Below are 21,216 nucleotides of genomic sequence, written 5' to 3'. Positions count from 1 at the left end.
ACAGACGCACGCATTGTTGCGTGCGTTGAATATTTATAAAGACGTTTCGCAAATTTTTAATTTACACATAAATTAGCTACTAATTTTTAATTACAGCCCGCAACTTGTTTTCTAACACCAACCTAATTAACAAAATTAAAGAAAGAAAAAAACTACTACAACAACACGAAAAGAAACCGCAGAGAAAAAGAAAAGTGTCTAGTAGTAATTACCAGCTGTTGATCATGTTGATGATCGGATCAAAGCGTGCCCAACAGGTTTACAACTTCAGAGTGAAACTATATCCGCCGGGCAATCGAAATAAAAGTCGCATCGCCACCATCATCATCTGGTAGCGATACATTTATATATTAAATCTGTTTACTGGCCTCTCTTTCAACTCTCGACAATCGAATCGAGCCACACGATCTGGGAGTTTTCTAATAAAGCGCGAACTGTTAAAGAAACGCACGCCATCGTTTAACTGCCTTTTCAACAATAAACCAGAAAGAACAACAAGATAATGTGGGTCAATGTTAATGGCATGGACATGGTCTTCGAAAACTGTTACACACACATCATATACCCACGTAAATTGCTACTGCCATATTGCATTCAATAATTTTTTTTCTTAAAAATGAAAATATTCCAGAACACCACAGGTGCTGTGCTGCAATGCAGTAATTTACCTTTGGGTGACTAAATTATGTGTGTTTTCTGCTTGCGTATATCTAATATTTGTGCTTATAAATAATTCATGCTCGTGTTTAAAGAGTGTGTACAATGTGGAACGACTTAAACAATTTCAAACAGTGTAGAAGCAATAAATATGATTGTATATCAAAGAATATTGCAAAAACAGTGTGTATGTGGCGTGTTATTGCAAAAGTCCTTTGATAAAAGTTTTTAAAAAATATTCCAGCTACTTATAAACGTGTCACAAAGAGCGCAGCAGTTTAGTTTTCATTGCGTTATTGTGTTTCATCGTCCAATCAAGATGATTATAATTGGCGTGGTGATTTTAGCGATTTTTGGCCTGGCAGCGCCGAATGCATACGTTATCGATACTGTGCCAGTAGGTTTCTTGCCAGTGTACAATTCGCCGTACAGAGGCAGAGAAATCCAACTACAACCGCAGCGTCCAAACAATTCGCTCAATGTGGCGAACCGCGAGGTTGCCTTCGGCTGCATGCCGTTCGAGTATGACCTGCCAGGATCCCACAGCGGTTTCTACGGCTGCAGGAAGAACGTCGATAAGCTACTCTTCACCGAGGTGACACATCATCAAACAATTCCTTAATCAAAACATTAATTAAACATAAACATTTGTAGAATATATTTAAACCAAAGAGATTTTTATCATCGCGAGAGAAATTCATCGATTACCCCGGTGAACTTCCAGCAGGTCACGTGAGAGAGGATGTAATTTCGGCTATATGGTGCTACGACGTGCGCGGATACGGTAAAGGCGGTTACTGCTCGATAATGGACGGCGGTATTGGCAAGAAGTACGTCAGGATGCACATCTATCACACCGAGCGAAATGTTCCGCTACGATTCAAAATTGAAATATACGGGCATACAAACTCGACGAATAATGCAACCAGGCGTTGGAATTAGACGATGGTGGCAATATTTAGATAACCTTGAATGCCCAATGGAATTTTTCATCTTCTCAAGTTCAAACGCAAACAGATTCTATAAAGTGCGTGTAATTTTCGCGAATTGTTGACACAGAAAAATAACCCACCAGAACGGAATGAATAAATCAAGCTGGAAAACAAATACGTCAACGAATGCTATGAATATACAAAGTTAAAAAACCTACAAATAAAAAGTCGTTACAATTATAATTTTGGTAATATTAAAATAAAAATGGTAACAAAACCAAAAAGTTGAGTTCATTGCACTACGCATAATATTCGGTTTCGACTCAAACTCATTTTTATGATATTTCTAATGTTAGTTTCCCGAATTGTGTGCGCTTATTGTGGATTCATCGCATCAGAGTAAACAATTCTAAAAACAACCATACTGAGAACGCAAAAAGCGCACAAAACAATAACGCTCGTGTTTTACATGTTTTCTTGCGTTTTGAGATCATCGCAGGCGAAAAATTTTAATCCGACAGGAACCAGCCGACATTTTTGTGTTTATTATGGGCAATTATTTTAAATTGGAAGGAATTACATTTTAAGTAAATGATACAGACACACAGCCTACACATTAAACGAGTGTGCCAAGCCAACGAGGGAATTTTAAATCCTTGTTAGGTTACTTAATTAACACACAAGGGACACGAATAACTGCACTCTAAAAATTATGAATAAAATTACCCACTATACACGAATTATATTCAGTATATTATTCATAGAGATGAGGCAAACAAAGAAATACCAAGTTGTTTGATTATTCGAGAGACGAAAATATTTGCGAAGCAATGTACGACGATAGAAATCTCGACGATTTAAGAGATGCGCTCGGACTTTTTGTATAAAAACGCCAGCCACATTCAAACACGCGAAGCGATGAAGTTTTATACCCACGCCTCGCGTCGAAAATAGACAGGGAACCACGATCGGCAGTGGCACATTCATCCAATAAGTAATTTTTAACTGACGTCTTTGAAACACTAAATGCACTTTATGAGCCACCGAAAATCGCAAACACACACACACACCGAAATTTTCCGTAGATTAAAACACCACAAACACAGCTATAAATAATCAACTCATCGCTTCCTTGAGCATACAAATTAATCGTAACAAAAAAGAGAGATGAATGTAAAAAGGTGTACGTGCGTAAATCCACGCCGAAAAAAAATCAAATAAAAACGCGATTGATAAATTAGCACTTGGCATTTAGTGACATACGCGCGATTCCAAATATGGCCGCGCGAATTATTCACGCTTCAGTTTTGTTTTCAGCCAGTGTGTGTGTGTGTAGGTACATGGAAGAGTGAACGAGTTGATCAAGTATTCAAGAGACGTGTATGTTTTGTGGCGCTCAATCGCAAACCAAACCGGTGTGATGATGAGGATAATGATGATTCATCTGCGACGTATGAATTTTTCATTTTCAATTCGAATTGGAAATATGTACATACGTGCGCGTATGAACGAGACAAACATTTAACTGATTTGACACACCTATAAACACATAGAGACAATAAGTGATTAACTTGCGGAATAAATTTAACGCGAACACCGATTGATACATTTGGTAGGAACATAAACAGAGTTTAACGCCCACTCAGTAGATGAAAAATTCACCAATCCGGTGAATAAAACTTAACTTTGAATTTGCGCATGCGCAGTATTTTAAACTAGTGTTATTAGTTTAAGTACTTATTTCTAGAAAACAAGATTAATGATGTACGTATTGTAATTTGCTGTAATTACCTTGATTTTACATTTCAGTCTTGTAAATGAAGCAAATAATTGCAAAGTTTTTCTATTTTTTATTATTACCGTTGCTGTAGATTGGCAGTTATACAATAACGCATCTTCTGCACGCATACACAAGGTTTCTACAATAAAATCATATTTATCTACTGGAACTGCAACATTCTAGGACATTTTTATTAATTTTATTGACCATGAAAATTTTTATAAAAAGTAAATTATGTAATATTTACCTCTCTATAGGTTATGTCAATATGTAAATCTTATGCAATGTTCTAAATGTGCTTCCGCCAAAGCGTACAGAACAATTACGTTAAGTTTAACAAATACCAAGCATATATTGCATAAACAATAAACGCATGAGAACGCCGATTATATTTCATAACGCTTCGCATTCATTTCCGCCATTGTTGGCATTCCGAAATTTATTCAATTCATTCGAAATTGCAAATCGCATTTGTATTCCCACGCAATGTGGGTGTTATTAAAGATTAATCACATCAAAAGATATTAACAACATAATTGAAAGCAGAATTCTAAGAATTAAGTACTTCTTTGATTTACACTCGAATGACAACAATGTCATACGTTGTATTGGCACAAAAATAACGCACAATAAAGTTTTGTGTGTTTGTTTATGTGTGCATGCATGAAAACACGGAAGTTGAAGTAGAAAACCGACCGACAGTCTGTGTTTAACCACTACCTGACTGAAGCCGTAGCGTGGAAACAATTTGTAAAGTGGAAGCAACAAACGACCGCCGAGTGCAATCACGCTCTCTTATTGTATATCAGAACAACAGCAGAAGAGACACACGAGTGTGTATTATTAGCAGATAATAAAAGAGAGTTAATGATGAATGAAGTGTCCAGTGTGGTATTTGTACAAAACGCGAAGAGGATCACAATTCTACACAAAGAAAACCATTGAAAAATAAATGGTAACCAGTTGTAATCTCGCAGAGAAAGACTGAATTTTCTTTTAAATTTTCACATTTATTCAGAGTCGTAAATCCTGAACTTGTTGTGACCAAAGCCGGTGACAATGTCCTCTTATTCCAACTATCAGAGCGCATCGACATAGGCATATGAACAAACAACAAAACAACAAACAACCGTTTAGTACGACAGGTACAATACGTGCAAAATGCAAAATAACCAGCATACGCGCCGAGCGTTTTAAAATGTTAGCGAAATTACTTAAACACATTAATTATTTAATTAAAAACTAAAACGTTTTATTTTACTGCCCAACTAAATTTTACGATTTAATTAGAACTAGTGCAGAATTCCTACAGCATAAAATAGAAAACATCGCGTTTGGCAAAGTGCGTATTTGTGCAATCCGTTGGATATTAATATAAAATATAAAATAGGTTTTCACGTTTCAACCCGAATGAATAATGCACGCTCGGCCAAGCGGCAGGAACAGATGCACCTCGCTGTGCAATATTTCCAATGGCACACGATGTCGATGTGGAAGCCGCCGTCGCCGCCACCACCACCACCGCCGGCGCTGGATGTTCTCTCTGCAGGTCGTGCAACTGTCCCGCGAGCAGCGCGCTTGAGCTTATTGAGGTCGTTCTGTTTTATTTCGGGTCTGCGGGCAGTGCACTCACTTTCTAAGTCGTCCGTCGCAGCGCGCCGCCAAAGCTTCTCAGCTTCTGTCTGATTCACGCTCATAAACGACGGCAGAGACTGCTATGTACCTAACACTCACTTATTACTATTAAGAGATTGTTATGTATGCAGGGACGTTGAAAGATGAGCAGATTTATTGCGCAGTAATAACGACAAATACTTTTCAAATCATTTTTTGCATCAAATCAGATTGAGAAAAGTAAATTTTTACATTTCCTATCTTTAAAAATAAATAAATTATGAATGTAAATGTAACAAAACATCAATACACCTCCCTAATATAATTATTTGTTATTAATTTAAATCTAAAGTTCATCATGCTGAAAACATAGATAAATCTCCAGCTGATGCATGTTTGCACCCGAAATTTGCTTTATTTATAAATTTCCGCTTCCCTCACCCCAAACGGACGTATCCCCGGATGTTGGGCCAAAATCATGACTCATCGCGTCGTCGCGTCGGCGGTGGCTGCACCTCTCACTGCAGCTCCAGCGGTGTTTCCCCCCGATGAGATCGAAGCGTCCCGACGCATAAAACGCGCTGCGACCAGACGTCGGCGGGTCTTTTACCGCCGCCACCGAGCTCAACAATTGCAACCCCGACTATAAAAAGCACACATTGCATTCCCATCCAATTTAATTCATCATGATCAGTGTCCTAACTGACAACGTGTCTGCTACAGATTGAAATAAATCCCGTGTACACTAAAATTCCTTATAAAGCCATATTTTTTTAAATAATGTACGCACGGATGTAATATATATTGATCTAACATATAAATTTTATCAGTCAAATATCACGATATCAGATCATAGATAATACAAGAATAAATATTGATCGTCGATGAATTTATGTAAATATTTTGCGTTTTGCTAGGTTGTTGCAATACATGTCTAAGCCTAGAAACGAATCGATAATGACTAGATTATTAAATAAGCAAATGCGATTTAGATTGCTGTGGCATGCAAATTTTTTTCGCCTGTTTGGCGAATAAGACCTACACACTACTTGTGGTCGTTGGATTAAGATACCCACACGTTAGAATAACTCTATTGCAATAGCAATAGCAAGAGGTGATGCCATTGAGATTTGCGAAAATCCAGTGACATGTGTTTCCAAGAATGTCATTAATATAATTATCTTATAATCAAAATACCTACTTCAACAATGCACTTTGATTTAAATCAAAAAATTATATAAAACGTAGTGCACTTAAAAATTCCCATCAATTAAATTCTATAAGTACTTATAAAATACATTCAATATTATCTGAAATTAAAGCCACCGAAATTAAATTCCCCCAAAAAATTAGCAGATACAAGATAAAAACAAAAACAGTCACGGTTGCATTCACGTTCTATGACTCTGGATGAATTATCGTCGTTCTCGTTTATATAATTTCGACTACACACATTTAATTAATTGGCGCTACTAATTATGCAAACTCAATTGGTGTGAATAAAAGTTTTCAAGTGCTTTCAAAGTTTCAACGAATTCTTGACGAACGGTACACCGTGTTCATGCTAATGCGCTTTAAAAATGTAAAACATGTTTTTCCAGAGAGCTGCAGAAAAGTTATTTTCGACGGCGGCGCCCAGCAGAAGTGGAAAGATGGTGCCATGGAGCATTAAAACAATTAAATTTTAAAATTAGAATCGATGTATAAAAGTGCCGTTTAAAAGTCGTAGACTTTAAAAGTCGGGTCAAATGAATTTTTCAACGTTTTCAATTTTATCAACACGTTACAGTTAGTACGGTTAACTTTACACTAATTGTGTCAACAAATATTATCAGACGACATTATTATAGCAAAAAAAATGTGTGGTTTAAGCGGTTCAGTATAGCATTCTAGTACAAATCATAAGCACACGTGTTCACAAATGTAAATAATACGCATTAATCTCATTAACAACCAATGTTTCAACATTGACCATTACCGAGTAAATATTTTACAAGTGCAGTAATGTGAACTGCATTATAATCTCTTATCTTTCGAGTTAAATCTACTAATAATTTCAGTGTCGTTAAACTATTATTTGCACTGTGTGTAACACAGATTACATAAAAGTATAGTAAAGTTTAGTGGAGTCGTAGTTCACGAGAATTAATTCAATAATTAAAGTTATGAATTAATTACTTGAGAACCAATAAACTTATACAAGTGCTTCCTTCTGATATTTGTTAAGCATTAAACTCGGTATCTTACTATGTAAACACTTTATTGATAACTGTTTTATATCAAAATATATGAGCTATATCATGTATTTATACAAATTTCAACTTTAATTGTTTATAACTTTTTGTAGAAACATGCAATCGACATAATTTAAACTCGATTGAATTTGAAATATAATTATTGACCTATTTCTTCAAGAATTATAAAGAAAACTTCCATAGTTTTTGAGTAATTCACTAAAAGCTTTGGATTTTGTTGAATTACCTATGTACAATAATTTATTCCAATTCAATAAAAATACAACTTTATCATGGTCAAACAAAATTCAACAAATATTCACAGCCATTGTTAATGGCACGCTTCAAAAAATATGTTCTATTGGTCTATTCCTATTGATCACCATCCACGGAAATGCAAATGTCCTGTTAAAGCTTTCCACGCACATTATGTGCACATGCACTGCTCACGTATGTGTGTAAACCGGAAAAACAGACGATAAATTAAAATAAACACATTATCGCCCCGACATTGGCCCGCTGGCGTGTTTACGATTTATCGAAAAACTCGAGGCACTTGACACCTCGATCAGTTTTTTAAATTTAGAAGTAGAAGCCCGAGTATGGCGAGGATGCGATTGATTAATTGTGCGCGCACACGCACCGCATGTAGGCAGTAGACAGGCAGGCGTTCATTGCACTATTTAACAATTCAATTTGCATTCGATACGTCGTGCGGAGTACATGTGTACAATGCGCAGAGCGTTTAATGACATTTGGAATCACTCTAGAGGCGCATAAATTTACGGAGAACACGCTGATTCATATTATTGACGACCCGATGCACGTATTTGAATAACAAATACGATTATATTGTGTTAAGTGTAGAAAATCGTTTCTTTAAACACTATCCTAGTTAAAGAAAAAAACAAAAACAACAAAAAGTGTGTTTGCACGTGTGCAAAATTTAAAAAAACACAAGTTAACGTCACAGAAACTCAACATTTGCATTGGTTTAGTTTGAAAACTGCGTGTGATGAATACGTACCGCGTAATACCTAGTCGTATGCGTGGGGTATTGTGTGCTAGTCTAATTTTATATCCCGTTCTTTAAACCCGCGCTCTGCCCGAGTTCGCTTTGCTTGTATTCTGCATGTGGTGCGCTCGCACTACTCGTGCCGAATTTAAACACATCTATCGCGAGCTTAAGCAAACACTTTGCTCACAGAACACGAACACCCATCACTTCGCACAACTTCACTTCAATCAACTGTGCGTCCGAATATTACACTGTCGACTATCTTGATTATTGTGCACTGGTTGCCCATTTAGGAACTGATTAATAAATGCAACACGTTTCGCAAGTGATAAGAGAAAACAAAACGAATTTTTTTATCACAATGTGATTGCAATAAAATATATACTTTTCCTGTCACTCCACACATGCGCAAATTTATATGAATAAGTGAATCATTGTTTTTTAGATATCTAGAGATAATAGCCTAATAATATTTCCTAGTTTGGTCTAAATACACAATTAAAGTATTGTTCACGTGTTTTTAGCTGTAAATCGTAAATGCAACCAACCATCTTAAATGCAATAAACAACCGATTAAATTTGAAACACGTTGCTATTTCTGAATCATAGCTGCGGTAATTAAAATGCAGTAATTATCCCCACTTGGAGTATATTCTATTGAAATTAATACTGACACATCAAAAACAATATCAACGTAAATTTGCATTGTAGACAAAAATCAATGCTTAAATACACAAAATGCCTAAAAGTATTAAAATAGTAATAGAAAAAAGTTAAACAATGAAATAAAATGAGTGTTTCAATTGATAAATTGATACCACTCGGAATAATTCGATTTTACATTGAAATGCAATCATTGCAATTAGCAACATTCGTCATTCTCTATCCATACTTCCAGTAGGAAGATATATTTAGCAATAAATTGCTGTTGTATGGCACGGTTGTTGTTTTCGTTGCGGGAAACGCACGATCACATAGCCATATACAACAATGGCGCAAATAACAGCTGTTTCGTGTAATGTGAAATGCAATACAGCACCCGCACGACACGCCAGGTTCGAATGTGAAGGACGAATGCCTTCGGTCGATTCCAATCCTCAAACGTTCTCCAAACTACACGAATCAACACATAATACTCAAGTAAATTCTTCAAATGATGAAAGAAAATACCAGCACCTAGTTCAACAACTCACTCGTAAACTGACCAATAACAAGAAAACAAAAAACAACAACACATCACGTTCAACTTATTAATCAACAGTACAAGTATAATGTTTGTGTACTCACATTAGTGCGTATGCGTCGAAACGAGGCTCAAATAATAAAATCCATTATGCTCATGATGTGATAGGAACCATTTGCAATTCCTTGGTGTATGTTGTCGGCGTTAATTAGTTCTGCTACATTCGGTTTCAATCTTGAAAAGGCTGGAAAAGCAAACAGAAACAAAACAAATGAATCATCGCCCAAAAAAGCGCAGGTATTTTTACTGTTATGCTAAAAATTTCGATTTAGACAAATAACAATTATAATTAACCACGCAGATCACACAAAATAACATTGAAATAAACAATTAATTTAACTAGTCGCACAAAACTTATAATTACGTGTCTGAAACAGGCTGTGTCGAGTTCTGTCCGAGTTATTAATTAATTATTCGAAAACAAAACACGCTACAATAAATAAACTTGCATATATCGATTCTGTATGAAATTCTACTAATATAGATTGATCTATGCTTGTATTACAACAACTTTTCAATTAGAATAATGGCAAAGTAAGTTACGTGCTAGTTGTGTATGCAGCTTGCATCAAGGATGATCAAGTGCACTATAATAGCTCTCACTTCTTGTTCTTACACACACATTGCTACTATATGTAAACTGTGTGAGTATATTTTCATAATATAACATGCACTGTATGCCAACATCCTTTCTGTATCGCTCCACGTTAGATTAGATTAGCAGTACACTTTCAATCATTCACTGTCACCAAATCAATGTCACAACTCGTTAAATACCATCATAAAGTCATCAAAGACAACAAGAAGACAATGGTTGATATTTCAAGCTAAAGAGTAGGTAATCTAACCTTCAATTTCTTACACCTTTTAAGACTTTCAACACCTTGCACACACTCAAACACTTTCACACCAACTACAAACGGCAAACATGAATATTCAGATCAACAACTAGATGTAAATGAACAATAGGAGTATTTACGGTAGTTAACGCTGACGTTCAACTGTTTTTTTGTCTTCTCTGCATGCGTTCCGTTGTTTGTCCCACAAGGGTCGCGCACTCCGGATTGATTTGCAATTTAAGCCACTAGTGCAGTTTCCGAATTTCAAGCCGCCTCACGTGTGGCGATAACGTACGCGAGGATTACGCGGCGATCGCGATCATCACCGTTACGCGACGATTATTTACGTAATTAACTCTTTCGGTGCGCTGGCGCGAAGATCGGGACGCGGTGCTAGCTGCGGAGTTGGTTTTTGCGTTGTGCAACGCGTCTCCTGAGGCGCAGGAGGAGCTCCGCCGACGGGCCGGACACGGCAGGAACAACAACACAACACTTCACGGCTGTTCGCGACGGAGGGCAGCGGCAACTGACACAACGAAACGGACGCGACCGACGCAAATCGCCGAATGCGGCGAGCCGTCGACTGCAATCCGATCGTTATGGATCGTGACTCATCGGGGCAGAGCGGGGACGATTCTTGCGATTCTTTTGCTTCCAACAATTGTTAAATTCAAGAAATGCGTTTTGCAACAACTAAAATCCTAGTACTACTCTTTGTATTTATTTTATTTATAGAAATAAAAATTATTTTTATTTTACTTAGAAAAATTGTGAGTAATATAGGCAACCAAACATACAGCAAATCTTTCATATAATCGTTCATCAACCTCAAGCACTATAAATGCCGCTTTATGCGAAATAAAATAACTTTAAATATCAATGAACACATTATAATCATTATTTACGTGTATTTCATATGAACAGTACGAAATCACCACAAAAACACATACTCCAATTGTTGTACAATCCAAATAAAACCGAAAATTACGTACAATCGCTACCAGTACATGATTTAAATTTAAATGCGCCTTAATTATTTTTAGTCTCTTGCACTTATTGTAATCAATCTCAGTGAACCGTGTGTGAATGTCCAAAAGACCCCGACAAACATTCAAACAAAAAAAAGTACGTAAAACAAATAACAAACAATTGAACTAATTAATACTCCCGACTTAATTGTATTTATTTTGGTATCGACGGCCGCTGCTCCAGCAACTCACTTCCACATCTGCTTGAGCGCCTTGCGTCTCGACAGTTTCTTGCTCACATATGATGCTAGAGTCAACGCAGCCAAGACCATCACAATCAACCAATGATCAAAGTCCTCCTTGAGAACATCGAAACTCTTCGACGGCGTCACCCTGGTATAGAACAGATCCATTCCCCAGACGACCACCAGACTAGTACTCTCCAGCTTGGCAGGAGACACCTGTATACCAGTAATCCTTCCTAAAGTTTGATTATAGTTTATCATGTTTTCCGTCTGCACGGGCAACTCTGGCATGTAGGGGATGGTACCTTCCTCAGGATTGGAGGGCATATGTGGTCCACGCGGTTCGAGGAAAGCCCAGGGCATTTCTAACACAGCCCCAGATGACATACCGATAAGAATGTGTTTGTTGGTGATGCCGCGTTCGGTTTGGGTGGCTAGCATTGTCACCGGATTGATAGGTAAGATGTACGAGAGTGTTTCTGGATGTGGAAGTTGACTCAACGCGTGCGAACTGAAATGAGTGCTATTGCTCTGACGTGCTCCTTCGTAGAGTTCCACTGATGTGACTTCATAGCGTCTGTAACGTTCGCTGAAGTACGAATACACCAGCCAGTTTTCTGAATGCACCATCTGCACTGGACCATTGGCACGTTTATGATGCGCCGAATAAGTAATCAAACCTGTAACGCCATCAACAAGATACACGCTCAATACATGTCGATGCATAACATCGGGGGCCACAGTTGCCACAGCTATCAAATTCGGATTTACGTATTTGTAGAATACTGATCTATCCGCTAGCACCCTTCCTTGTGAATGCACGCGTTCGTTCGCAGGTCGCACCGCAATCGCCGTCAGCGTTGAACCAGATAAGTTAAGTTGCCATGTCCTCGTCGCTCGCAACGTATTCTCATCGGAATAATGCAAGGCGTATCCTTGTAGAATCGATTTATCAAAGTCTGCATTAAACATGAACGTCGACGCCGCATGCTTCACAACCATTTCCCTACCAATAGGTGGATAAACGTGTAATTCGTCGTTGTCGGCTAGTAATACGATTGATTTTAAATGCGTTTTATCTTCGTAGGGCAACAGCATGGCCTGTTTAAGTTTATATTTTAATTGCGTTTGTTCCTGGAGAGTTTTACCAGTGATCGGATCGAATGAATATAGAACTGCGCGGTCGCTTCCCGGAAGCTTACCAATTAGCGTCATTTGCGCCGAGTGCGGTGCGTAACGCGCAGTGCGTTGCTGATGCAACACGTACATGAGACCGCTGGCGCTCCCAGTGAGTGGAACGGTTCGATGCCGGCCAAATGATGTGACCAAACAATCTCACCGGTGATCGTGTCGATTGCGTAGAGTTTACCGACTCTTGTTGCAAGGATGATCAACTTGTGCAGACCGAAGACATCGCGTACCAATCCACTGTTACTGCTTGCTTGTGTGCCGTCGAAATAGGTTGATACTTGACGCATTTGACTTGTGATTCTCTTGATAAACATGCTTACGATATCGCTGGCAGCTTCGGTGAATTCACGCTCAATCGACGCTTCCAATTCTGATAGGGGAAGTTCAACAAACTCGGCGACTAGAACATTGCTGAGAGCTTCCTCGCGCTGCCATTGCACTTTTCCCGATGGTAACTGAAGGAGACCAATGGTGTCGTCGTTGGTTGTAAAGAGGACTCTACAATTCGCTCCTCGACATATCCCAGTGACCATTTTCGGATGAACTTCGCTTTTTAGTTCCAATGCTGTCACGGTATTCTCGTTGGTGTCTATGTCCATGCCCTTCAATTGCATCGCCTGGGTTTTAACATCATACTCAAACTGCATGAGCAGGTTCTGATCGCCGTTGGTGACACTAATAACGCTAGATTCTAGTGAATAAGGCAACGTTTTCAGTTCCGCGCCGAGCACCACCAGCCGGTGTACATCGTTGCGTCGGATCAGCACGGCCGGCTCGGAATGTTGGATCTCGTGGATTTGCACCGTCCCGCTCACATCGCCGATAAAGTTACTTAATAAATTATTTCTTACTTTAGATAAGTCACCAGCCAAGTCAATAAAATACAAGTTCGCATTGCTGGAAGTCGACGACAAGCACGCCCAGACTGTATTAGCAATGGCACAGTTTGACAAGTCCACTACCCATGGTGTTGAGATCCTGGATGTTGTTCCCTTGTTCAGTCCGGTTTTCAAGTCGTACAGCGTGACTTCGAGATGTGAATTAACCACCGGTATTAAATGAATAAGCTGATTTTTCGATACGATCCACCTGCTGTTCGAGCGCTCGGTGGTTAAACTCCATTCTGATAGAAGTGTGCCTGCATTCAGGTCCCAGGTGCGAATGTAGTAGGTATTATTACCGCCCGACACCGTCAGCACCTCGGTGTCGACCTGCAGGAATTCAATGCGATGTGTTTCGGGTGATTCCAGCAACTGCCGCCACACAATCTGACCGTTCTTGAGGTTGATCGAAGCTAGAGCATTCTCCTCGGTCGCAATCACAACGCGCTTCACAGAATCAAAGCCTGCGAACCGCAACCGGCCAATAAACGTCTTCTTCCAGTCGAACGAGCCGATTTGGTCTTCGTATAAGCATTGCGATAGTTGCACTATTGTTAGTAATAATATAAAAGTATTAAATATCGATTTAATTATGGCCATTTCTGCTGTATCACATCGTTACTGTACTGAACATAACCTATCACTGCGGCGAGCTATCGTCGGACTCGACGTGCTCCCTCACTCTATCAGTGAGCACCGCGCACGAATCTTTATCTTTGTTTGCCAACTTCGTGGCAGGGCGCATCAGCATGATATAAAGCAGCGACCACTTTCGTAAATATACAGAACTAATCTCTATCTAGACTACAGTTTCGTTTGAATTTTAGTTTTATCAAACCGAGAAAGTATTTCAGAATAGAAAACACACACGTACTATGGTATTTTTAACATTCCTATGAGAAAATATGATATAGAAACTGACCCTTTACAGAGTGTCCCTATCTGCCTAACAAAATCTGCATTTTCTCCTTGAACAGGAGATACCTTTGACTGAGGGCCTTTGTTTTGGGTTTCTTTTTGTTATATAACTATTTGATAAACTTTATAACACAAGTACATTCTTTTCACATCTTAAACCTGCAGAATGTGCTCTGTGTCATTTTAAACATAAAGCAATTAGATTAGAGATCTTTTTACATCATTCGCACCTTTTTAATTTTGAAACCCTCACAGTACTCTACAATGCTCCCTTATCCTTTTAAAAAGTATGTAATTTGATGCTACAGAGGATTCTGAGCATTCTAAACAAGGTTTTCTAAATTTCAGAATGAGTACTTATCATTTTGGGGATTTCCTGTTGGTTTGGGGAATGCAAACACTTACAAAATCGATATTAATCATTTAATATCAGTTTAGAATACATATCACATAGGATAATTATGCATAATCATATATAAAAATTGTACAATACCAATCTTATACTCTTGCGATGCGTTATCATCGCCACTCGCCGTCGTTACAAATTAATACATAATATAAAAAGCTACAGCTAGAATTCCTTATTTATGGACAGATCATATGATACATAGTCAAAGTCATGTTTATAGAATATCTTATATGAAAATTCGTTTCGTTTACATTCCTCCCCTAAAATAACGTTCAATAAATATTTCATACTTATTCGCTCACTAACTAATTAAAACCTCGCTTAATTAAAAGAAAACCTATATAGACACAAAGTTTACAATGTGAAATTGCATCTGAAAGAAGGTGTGTATCAGTAAAGAAGTAAATATTGCTATGTTGAGATTATCGTCCAGTAACAAATCTTTACACAAAAAAGAGACCTTAGAAAGCAAGTAGAGTAATTGAAACGAACACGTTTCGGCGTATTTCGTTATCATCTTACGTAAACTATATAAAATCAGCGTATGCGTTACATTCTACACGTACTTTTACGATTTTATTTGACATACTTTTGGCAGTGCTTAGCATGGCATACAAAAATGTACAAAGTATTAACTAACGTCAGCTCCCTCATCACTTACACTTAATTAATGCATCGGAGTAAATAGTTTCAAGTACGTCTTTCGTCGTGATATGCGCGTGTAATAAATAAATACCTCAAATTCGTGAATTATTTGAAGGTCCGTTGATTATTCGAATGTGATATGTACAAATAGTTGCTATATGTACACAATGTTCTTGTCTGGGAAGTATAAAAAGCAAGAGTGGTCGAAAAATTCCTCGAAAAGTACAGATTACAAATACGGTCAACATGCATAGAAAAGACAATGGGCTTCGATACATTAGACTTCGTTGAAAAATACGTTTAAGGCGTTGGGTAATTGTTTAGCATCAAGCTTGGCGATTATAATTTCATCTTCATCATCATGATCCACTCCATAAAATTCGTAAACGATTCAAACAACGACTTTTCCTAAACAAATTCGACTCCGCTCTGCACTGGATTCTTTTGCTTCGCTATGAAAACGTCGATAAACGCGTTTATGTGGCACTTATCTAATAAATAAATTTGGTTTATCAATGACTAATAATAGAAACACGCAGACGCGTGCTTATTTACATGGATTTCAAGATCTCCCCGATCGCCTCGGCGACGTGAGCAAACGTTGGTCGACTCTGTGGATCTACAGCTAAACAGGTCTCCTGGAGCTTTAAGAGATCCTCAGGAGTGTCCTTGTGGAACTTCCACTCTAACGATTTCTCTTTCAACTTTGTTAGGAAACTATTGTCGTTCATTTTGGGGAAGGGAAGTTCTCCTTTGTTGAAAACTTCGCCGATAACGACACCGAAAGAATAAACATCACTTTTCGTTGAGTTTTCATCCTCGTAGACAGCTTCATATGGCATCCATCGTAGCGGTATGATGTGATTAGCATGCTTACAATACTCCTGACTGTAAGGATCTCGCGTAAGTCGCGGTAAACCAACTTTAACCAATAGTTTTGACGTGATGAGACAGTTACGTGCGGCCAAATCGCGGTGAATCAATCGATGATTGGATAGGAAGTCCATTGCGGTGGCTATCTGATGAAGAGTAGCAATGTTCTGCACTGGCGTCAAACTGGGCGGATTGTCGTTCTGTGTCGCCACAAGGAATTGTTTCAAGTCGCCCCAATCAGTATATTCGAGAATCATAAAATGTGGTTCTTGCTCTCGGCACAATCCGATCAGTTTAGTCACATTGCGATGACTAAATTTCGAGAACATATCGATTTCTCGTTTAAATTCAGCCAAACTGTTCTCGTCCTTTGTGTGTTTCAGCGATTTTACCATCACAATGATATCCTTATCATCCTTTTCCTTGTCTTTGTTGTCATCGGGGTTTGAATTGCGCTTTTCACCGGCAACAGAGCTCTTTAAAACTTTAGCAGTCATTATGTCGCCGAATTCTCCTCGTCCAATTAGTTTCGTCTCCTTTAGATTAGATCTAGAATATGCGATTTTATCGTAACTGGACTTTGACTTTTTCGAGTGCCCGGAACTTTGCGAGTGCGTCGTTTCAGCACCGTCGCTCTTTTGTCCCTCTTTGTGCGCGTCTCCATTTTCAAGCTTTGAAGGTCCTGCAATATGGCCGTTGGCAGTGTCCTTCAATTCTGTAGGATCAGCTTCACCATTTTCAGTTTTTGCTGTTACAAAAACACAAAATTTAATACACATAGTTAAAAAGTTTTGGAAATGAACTTACCGTCCGTTATTGGTAATTTTCTCGCCTTCCTTCGATATCTGCACCACACCATAAGTCCCACCACCAGTATAATATATGCGGCGGCCACTGACATCGTGATAAGCACCGCCTTCGTGACAGTAGAGCCTTCGGCATTCAGATTGTTCGGGAAGAAACCGTCTCTGGCTGCAAAATACAAGTGTGTGTCACGCAACGCGCTCCCAAGAAATAATCCAACGCTTTTTTACTCACGGTGAACAATCAACCTGACTTCCTTGCGATTCAAGCCGGCGCTGCTGCCGGCTGTGCATCCGTAATTGTTCTCATCCTCTTTGCGCACATCTTTTATCTGCAGTGTACCGTTGGCGAGCACCTCAAATCTAAAAACAACACATTGTTACTAACCGTGCGATTGAACCAAAGAAATTGACGAACCGTGACGTATTGAAATCGTTCATTTTTAGATTCTTGTCCCATTGTATCGTGGGTTTCGGATCGCCCTCAACGACGCAGTCTATCATCACCGACGCACCTTCGTGCGCTTCGGTCGGATTCTTTGGCAGAATGCTGAATTTGGGCGCAACTGCAAGAAACAATTCAATTTTTATAGTGAATGTCAATATTAGTGGCTACCACAGTATCAACTTACCCACTACATCAATGTCAACTGTAACATTTATAGTTCCCTGGCTATTACTGGCTGCACAGAGGTATTTCCCCTTGTCGTCGCTTTGCACTCCGTTGAAATGAAGCGTGCCGTTCATATCCGTGATATGATTTGGTAAACTCTGTGTTCCCAACTTTTCCCAATGCACCAATGGTGGAGGCGTGCCTTGAGCTTTGCAATGCATCTTTGCCATGCTATTCAATTCCAATTTTTTATTTACGGGTGCTGGGGCAAATTTTAATTGCTCTGAAAACAATTTAAGCCATTTTATAAAAGAAATCTTCTTTTGATGGTTTTACAAATACTATTACTTCCTTAAACGTGCTTATAATAAGACTATTATATGTTGTTTACATACCTATGACAGAAATAGTTGCTGGTTTAGAAATAACAGTCTCGAAACCAGTCGTGTGAACCTCACAATTGTACTCGCCGCGATCCGAAGTCTTCGTCGCTGTGAGAATCAGAGTACCGTTGTGCTTAAAGGTCCGCAGTCGCTGATGGTTCGCGCTTTCATTCTCATAGTCATGCCTTATCGTTTTGCCATCTTTGCGCCATTTTATTGTCGTATAATCCGGCGACTTTGCATCAACATGGCAGGTTAACGTAGACATTTCGTTTTCTTCGACTGTTAAACTCTCCGGATGCGATATAATCACTGCTTTCGTCGTAACAATCAACTCGAAGCCTTTGTCTGTCTTTCCGGCGATATTCTCAGCAACGCACGTGTACGTTCCAGCGAATTCCGGCTTGACTTTTTCAAATATCAATCGCCCGTCATCGTCCACCTTCACATCACCACTATCCGAGACCGTGTGCCCATTGGGATTCAACCAAAACTTTTTGGCCCGTGGGCGACTATTGGGTTCCAAGCAAGTCTGCTGAAACATGGTATCCTCGCCAATGATAACCACCCCATTGGGCGGCAACGCCGGTTCAAAACTACTCTCGGATAACTCGTGCAGATCTGCAACGAGAACACGATAAACGTTAATTCGCTTGTTTTATGTTACGCTTGGATTAAATGTGCTGGAGACTTACGTGCAATGTGTAATTCGGCGGTGTAACTTTGAGGCACTTCAGTTGATTCACCTTTGACGCCGATGCAATTATACAAACCACGGTCTGAGTCTCGCACGTCCGTAATTTCCAGGGTTCCATTCGCATGAACCTTAATTCTGAAAGTTGGTTAAATTTAGTAGCGCCACCATCTTGAAAATGTCTCAAATCCAACCAACCTGTTATCACTCTCCAAAGGACCCGAATCTTTGAAATACCACTCGATAACGTCAGCCTTTTGATAGGTGCAGTCGAAGAAGGCGGTGCCGCCTTTCTTCACCAGTTGATTTCTGGGCACCACCTGTATCAGCGCCGTCTGATCGCTGGCCACGGCAAGAGCGAAATTCTTTGTACTGTGCACGGTGCCGGCCTCATTCTGCGCGGTGCAGCGATAAATTCCATTCACCGTCGAGTTCACGTTCTTTATGTGCAGGCGCTTCTTCTTAATCTCAAAGTGCTCTGACTTTGTCAGTCGATAAGCATTTCTGAAGATATACACAAAGAAAAAAAAATCTAATTATACATAGACTCGTTAAATACCTACACATCAAAACTAGGATTCGATTTGGTGATTTCGTTTAGATTACTGATTCTACACGGAGATAAACTTAAAGTGCGCAAAATACCTTAACCACTCGTAGTGCACGGCTCCGGAAGCTTCGTCGTGACACCGCAGAATCACCTCACCTCCTGCGGTTATGTAGGAAGCAGATTCGGGTGATTGCAGCTGCACTGATGCTTCTTCAATCCCTGCAAGAAAAAAGAAATACCACATGAAATGAGTAATTACGCAAGATTAACAGCGAGCACGAGCATAAAATCGGATATTATACGGTGTAGCTTCGTTTTATGTTCGTTGCATCTTTAAATGAATGTACAGTCACATTCTTTAAAGATAAACCAGTTCTCATAAGATTTATATTCCTTTTATATGAAGAATGCTACTTTTATAGCGTATATATAGGTTTTAAATAAAATTTCTAAAAGATTTTGCAACTTTAAGACATTTTTTCAATCTTGTGCTTTTAATGTCCCAAAATGCAACAAAATCAACTTTAAAACTAGTTAAAACAACTCAATCTAGTTTGTGACATGCAGGTGTACATTTTATGCACAACTATATCACAATTAATAGGCCTAAGGAGACATTAATTGGATATCACATAAATTGCTAACGTTATGTAATGTTTCAGTGAAGTGTTGCAAGTTTGACAGGAAAAATATGTATTCTTTCATTTTATCTATCGACAGTTTAAGTTTATACTATCTCCCAGCGCATAGCCAACGATATTGCGGCGTTTTTGTTTATTTGGATTGCCAATAAAAAGCACAAGACGTTGGCCGCGCTTTCATATGCCAACCGGCTTAGGTTGTTCTTCGGCTTCACCTCTCTATACGAACACGTATAATGCCCGCATCCATTATGTACGTGAACGGTACGAGCGTTTTGTTGAAGTTTTGTATTTTGCATTTACAAGGAGATCAATGTAAGACAAACTCGTACTTTGTAACAATTGTGAAATGTTTGCCGTGGAATGTTTCCTACCATTAAATGTATTTATTAAAATCTATTTATGTCTGAATCTAACGTTTCATAAATAATACGATATTTTTTCACTGCTGGATTTGTGGTGTAATATATAACAAAAACTATTTCATAAATCTGTTTCTCGACACCCAAAACAATAAACATCAATGTCCGTTAGAATGTTAGAAAACAGATGTTACATATTATCACATCTGCCATCTTTAAATTACAACCACGCAAGTAATTTGTTTTCGCTTCTTTTTTTCCCTTGTAGTCTTTTCCTTCGCCTGGAAGCAGCGTTCATGCATTTGTTTCGCCTCTTAGGTGCCCTTTGCTCATGGCAGTCAACTTTCACTCCGGCCTCCTACAAGATGGAAAAAGGATCGCCCGGTCTCGAAGGATTTCCTTCACACACACGAAGTCGGACAGCTTTATTATAACCCGAAATATTGCGTTAGTCTCAGTGGCTTTGCGACGCCAGTCCCGCATAAACTGCGCACGTTTTTTTGCCATCATTTTTCTTTCGCGCACGGCTTTAGTTTTAGCCTAAATATAAAATAAAAACGAGATGGTGCACGTGCCGAAATTTGTATTCCGCTCAAATGTTGGCCACCTAATTTTCGTTGTGCGGATGAAACATGGAATTAATGTAAAATTCGCGATGTTTCACGCGCTCTTTCCGGACGTTAACGGATGAATAATAATAACTCAGCACTCGACACGCGCTTA

At 38.9% G+C, this 21,216-nt stretch overlaps 3 protein-coding genes across 3 annotated transcripts in view; all 3 read right to left on the bottom strand.

The window, feature by feature from the left end:
- The window catches only part of LOC135789442 (F-actin-monooxygenase Mical-like), a 29,129-nt gene extending 18,241 nt beyond the window's left edge, over positions 1 to 10,888 (bottom strand). The window contains 2 exon segments of the mRNA XM_065299274.1: positions 9,523 to 9,662; positions 10,458 to 10,888. The gene's annotated coding sequence lies outside the window, so the exon portion shown is untranslated.
- A 317-nt stretch (positions 10,889 to 11,205) lies between these two features.
- On the bottom strand, positions 11,206 to 14,309 carry LOC135804096 (ER membrane protein complex subunit 1-like). Its single transcript, XM_065317847.1, is given in 2 exon segments — positions 11,206 to 12,814; positions 12,817 to 14,309. Coding segments are annotated over 2 exon segments (2,667 nt in total). The 5' UTR covers positions 14,203 to 14,309; the 3' UTR covers positions 11,206 to 11,533.
- A 620-nt stretch (positions 14,310 to 14,929) lies between these two features.
- LOC135789554 (tyrosine-protein kinase-like otk) lies at positions 14,930 to 19,745 on the bottom strand. Its single transcript, XM_065299445.1, has 9 exons — positions 19,586 to 19,745; positions 19,139 to 19,444; positions 18,942 to 19,078; positions 18,259 to 18,867; positions 17,883 to 18,146; positions 17,669 to 17,816; positions 17,486 to 17,613; positions 17,255 to 17,419; positions 14,930 to 17,195 (listed from the first exon to the last, which is right to left on the bottom strand). The coding sequence occupies exons 1-9, from the start codon at positions 19,732 to 19,734 to the stop codon at positions 16,126 to 16,128; spliced, it is 2,976 nt and encodes a 991-aa protein (XP_065155517.1). The 5' UTR covers positions 19,735 to 19,745; the 3' UTR covers positions 14,930 to 16,125.
- Between the last annotated feature and the right edge of the window lie 1,471 nt (positions 19,746 to 21,216).

This window comes from Atheta coriaria, unplaced genomic scaffold (genome assembly GCF_025399875.1).
Source record: "Atheta coriaria isolate IRGN ID8LTWV9N9 unplaced genomic scaffold, Caltech_Dcor_3.1 hic_scaffold_3_pilon, whole genome shotgun sequence".
In the NCBI taxonomy this organism is placed as follows: Eukaryota; Metazoa; Arthropoda; class Insecta; order Coleoptera; family Staphylinidae; genus Dalotia; species Dalotia coriaria.
This window is presented reverse-complemented; position numbering and strand designations above follow the sequence as displayed.

Coding starts and splice junctions, on each gene's coding strand:
- LOC135789554 (XM_065299445.1), bottom strand. CDS start 19,734: ATGTGGTATTTCTTTTTTCTTGCAGGGATTGAAGAAGCATCAGTGCAG. Junction 17,420..17,485: donor AGTCAGGTTGATTGTTCACC/GTGAGTAAAAAA, acceptor TGTATTTTGCAG/CCAGAGACGGTTTCTTCCCG. Junction 17,196..17,254: donor AAAATTACCAATAACGGACG/GTAAGTTCATTT, acceptor TTTTTGTAACAG/CAAAAACTGAAAATGGTGAA.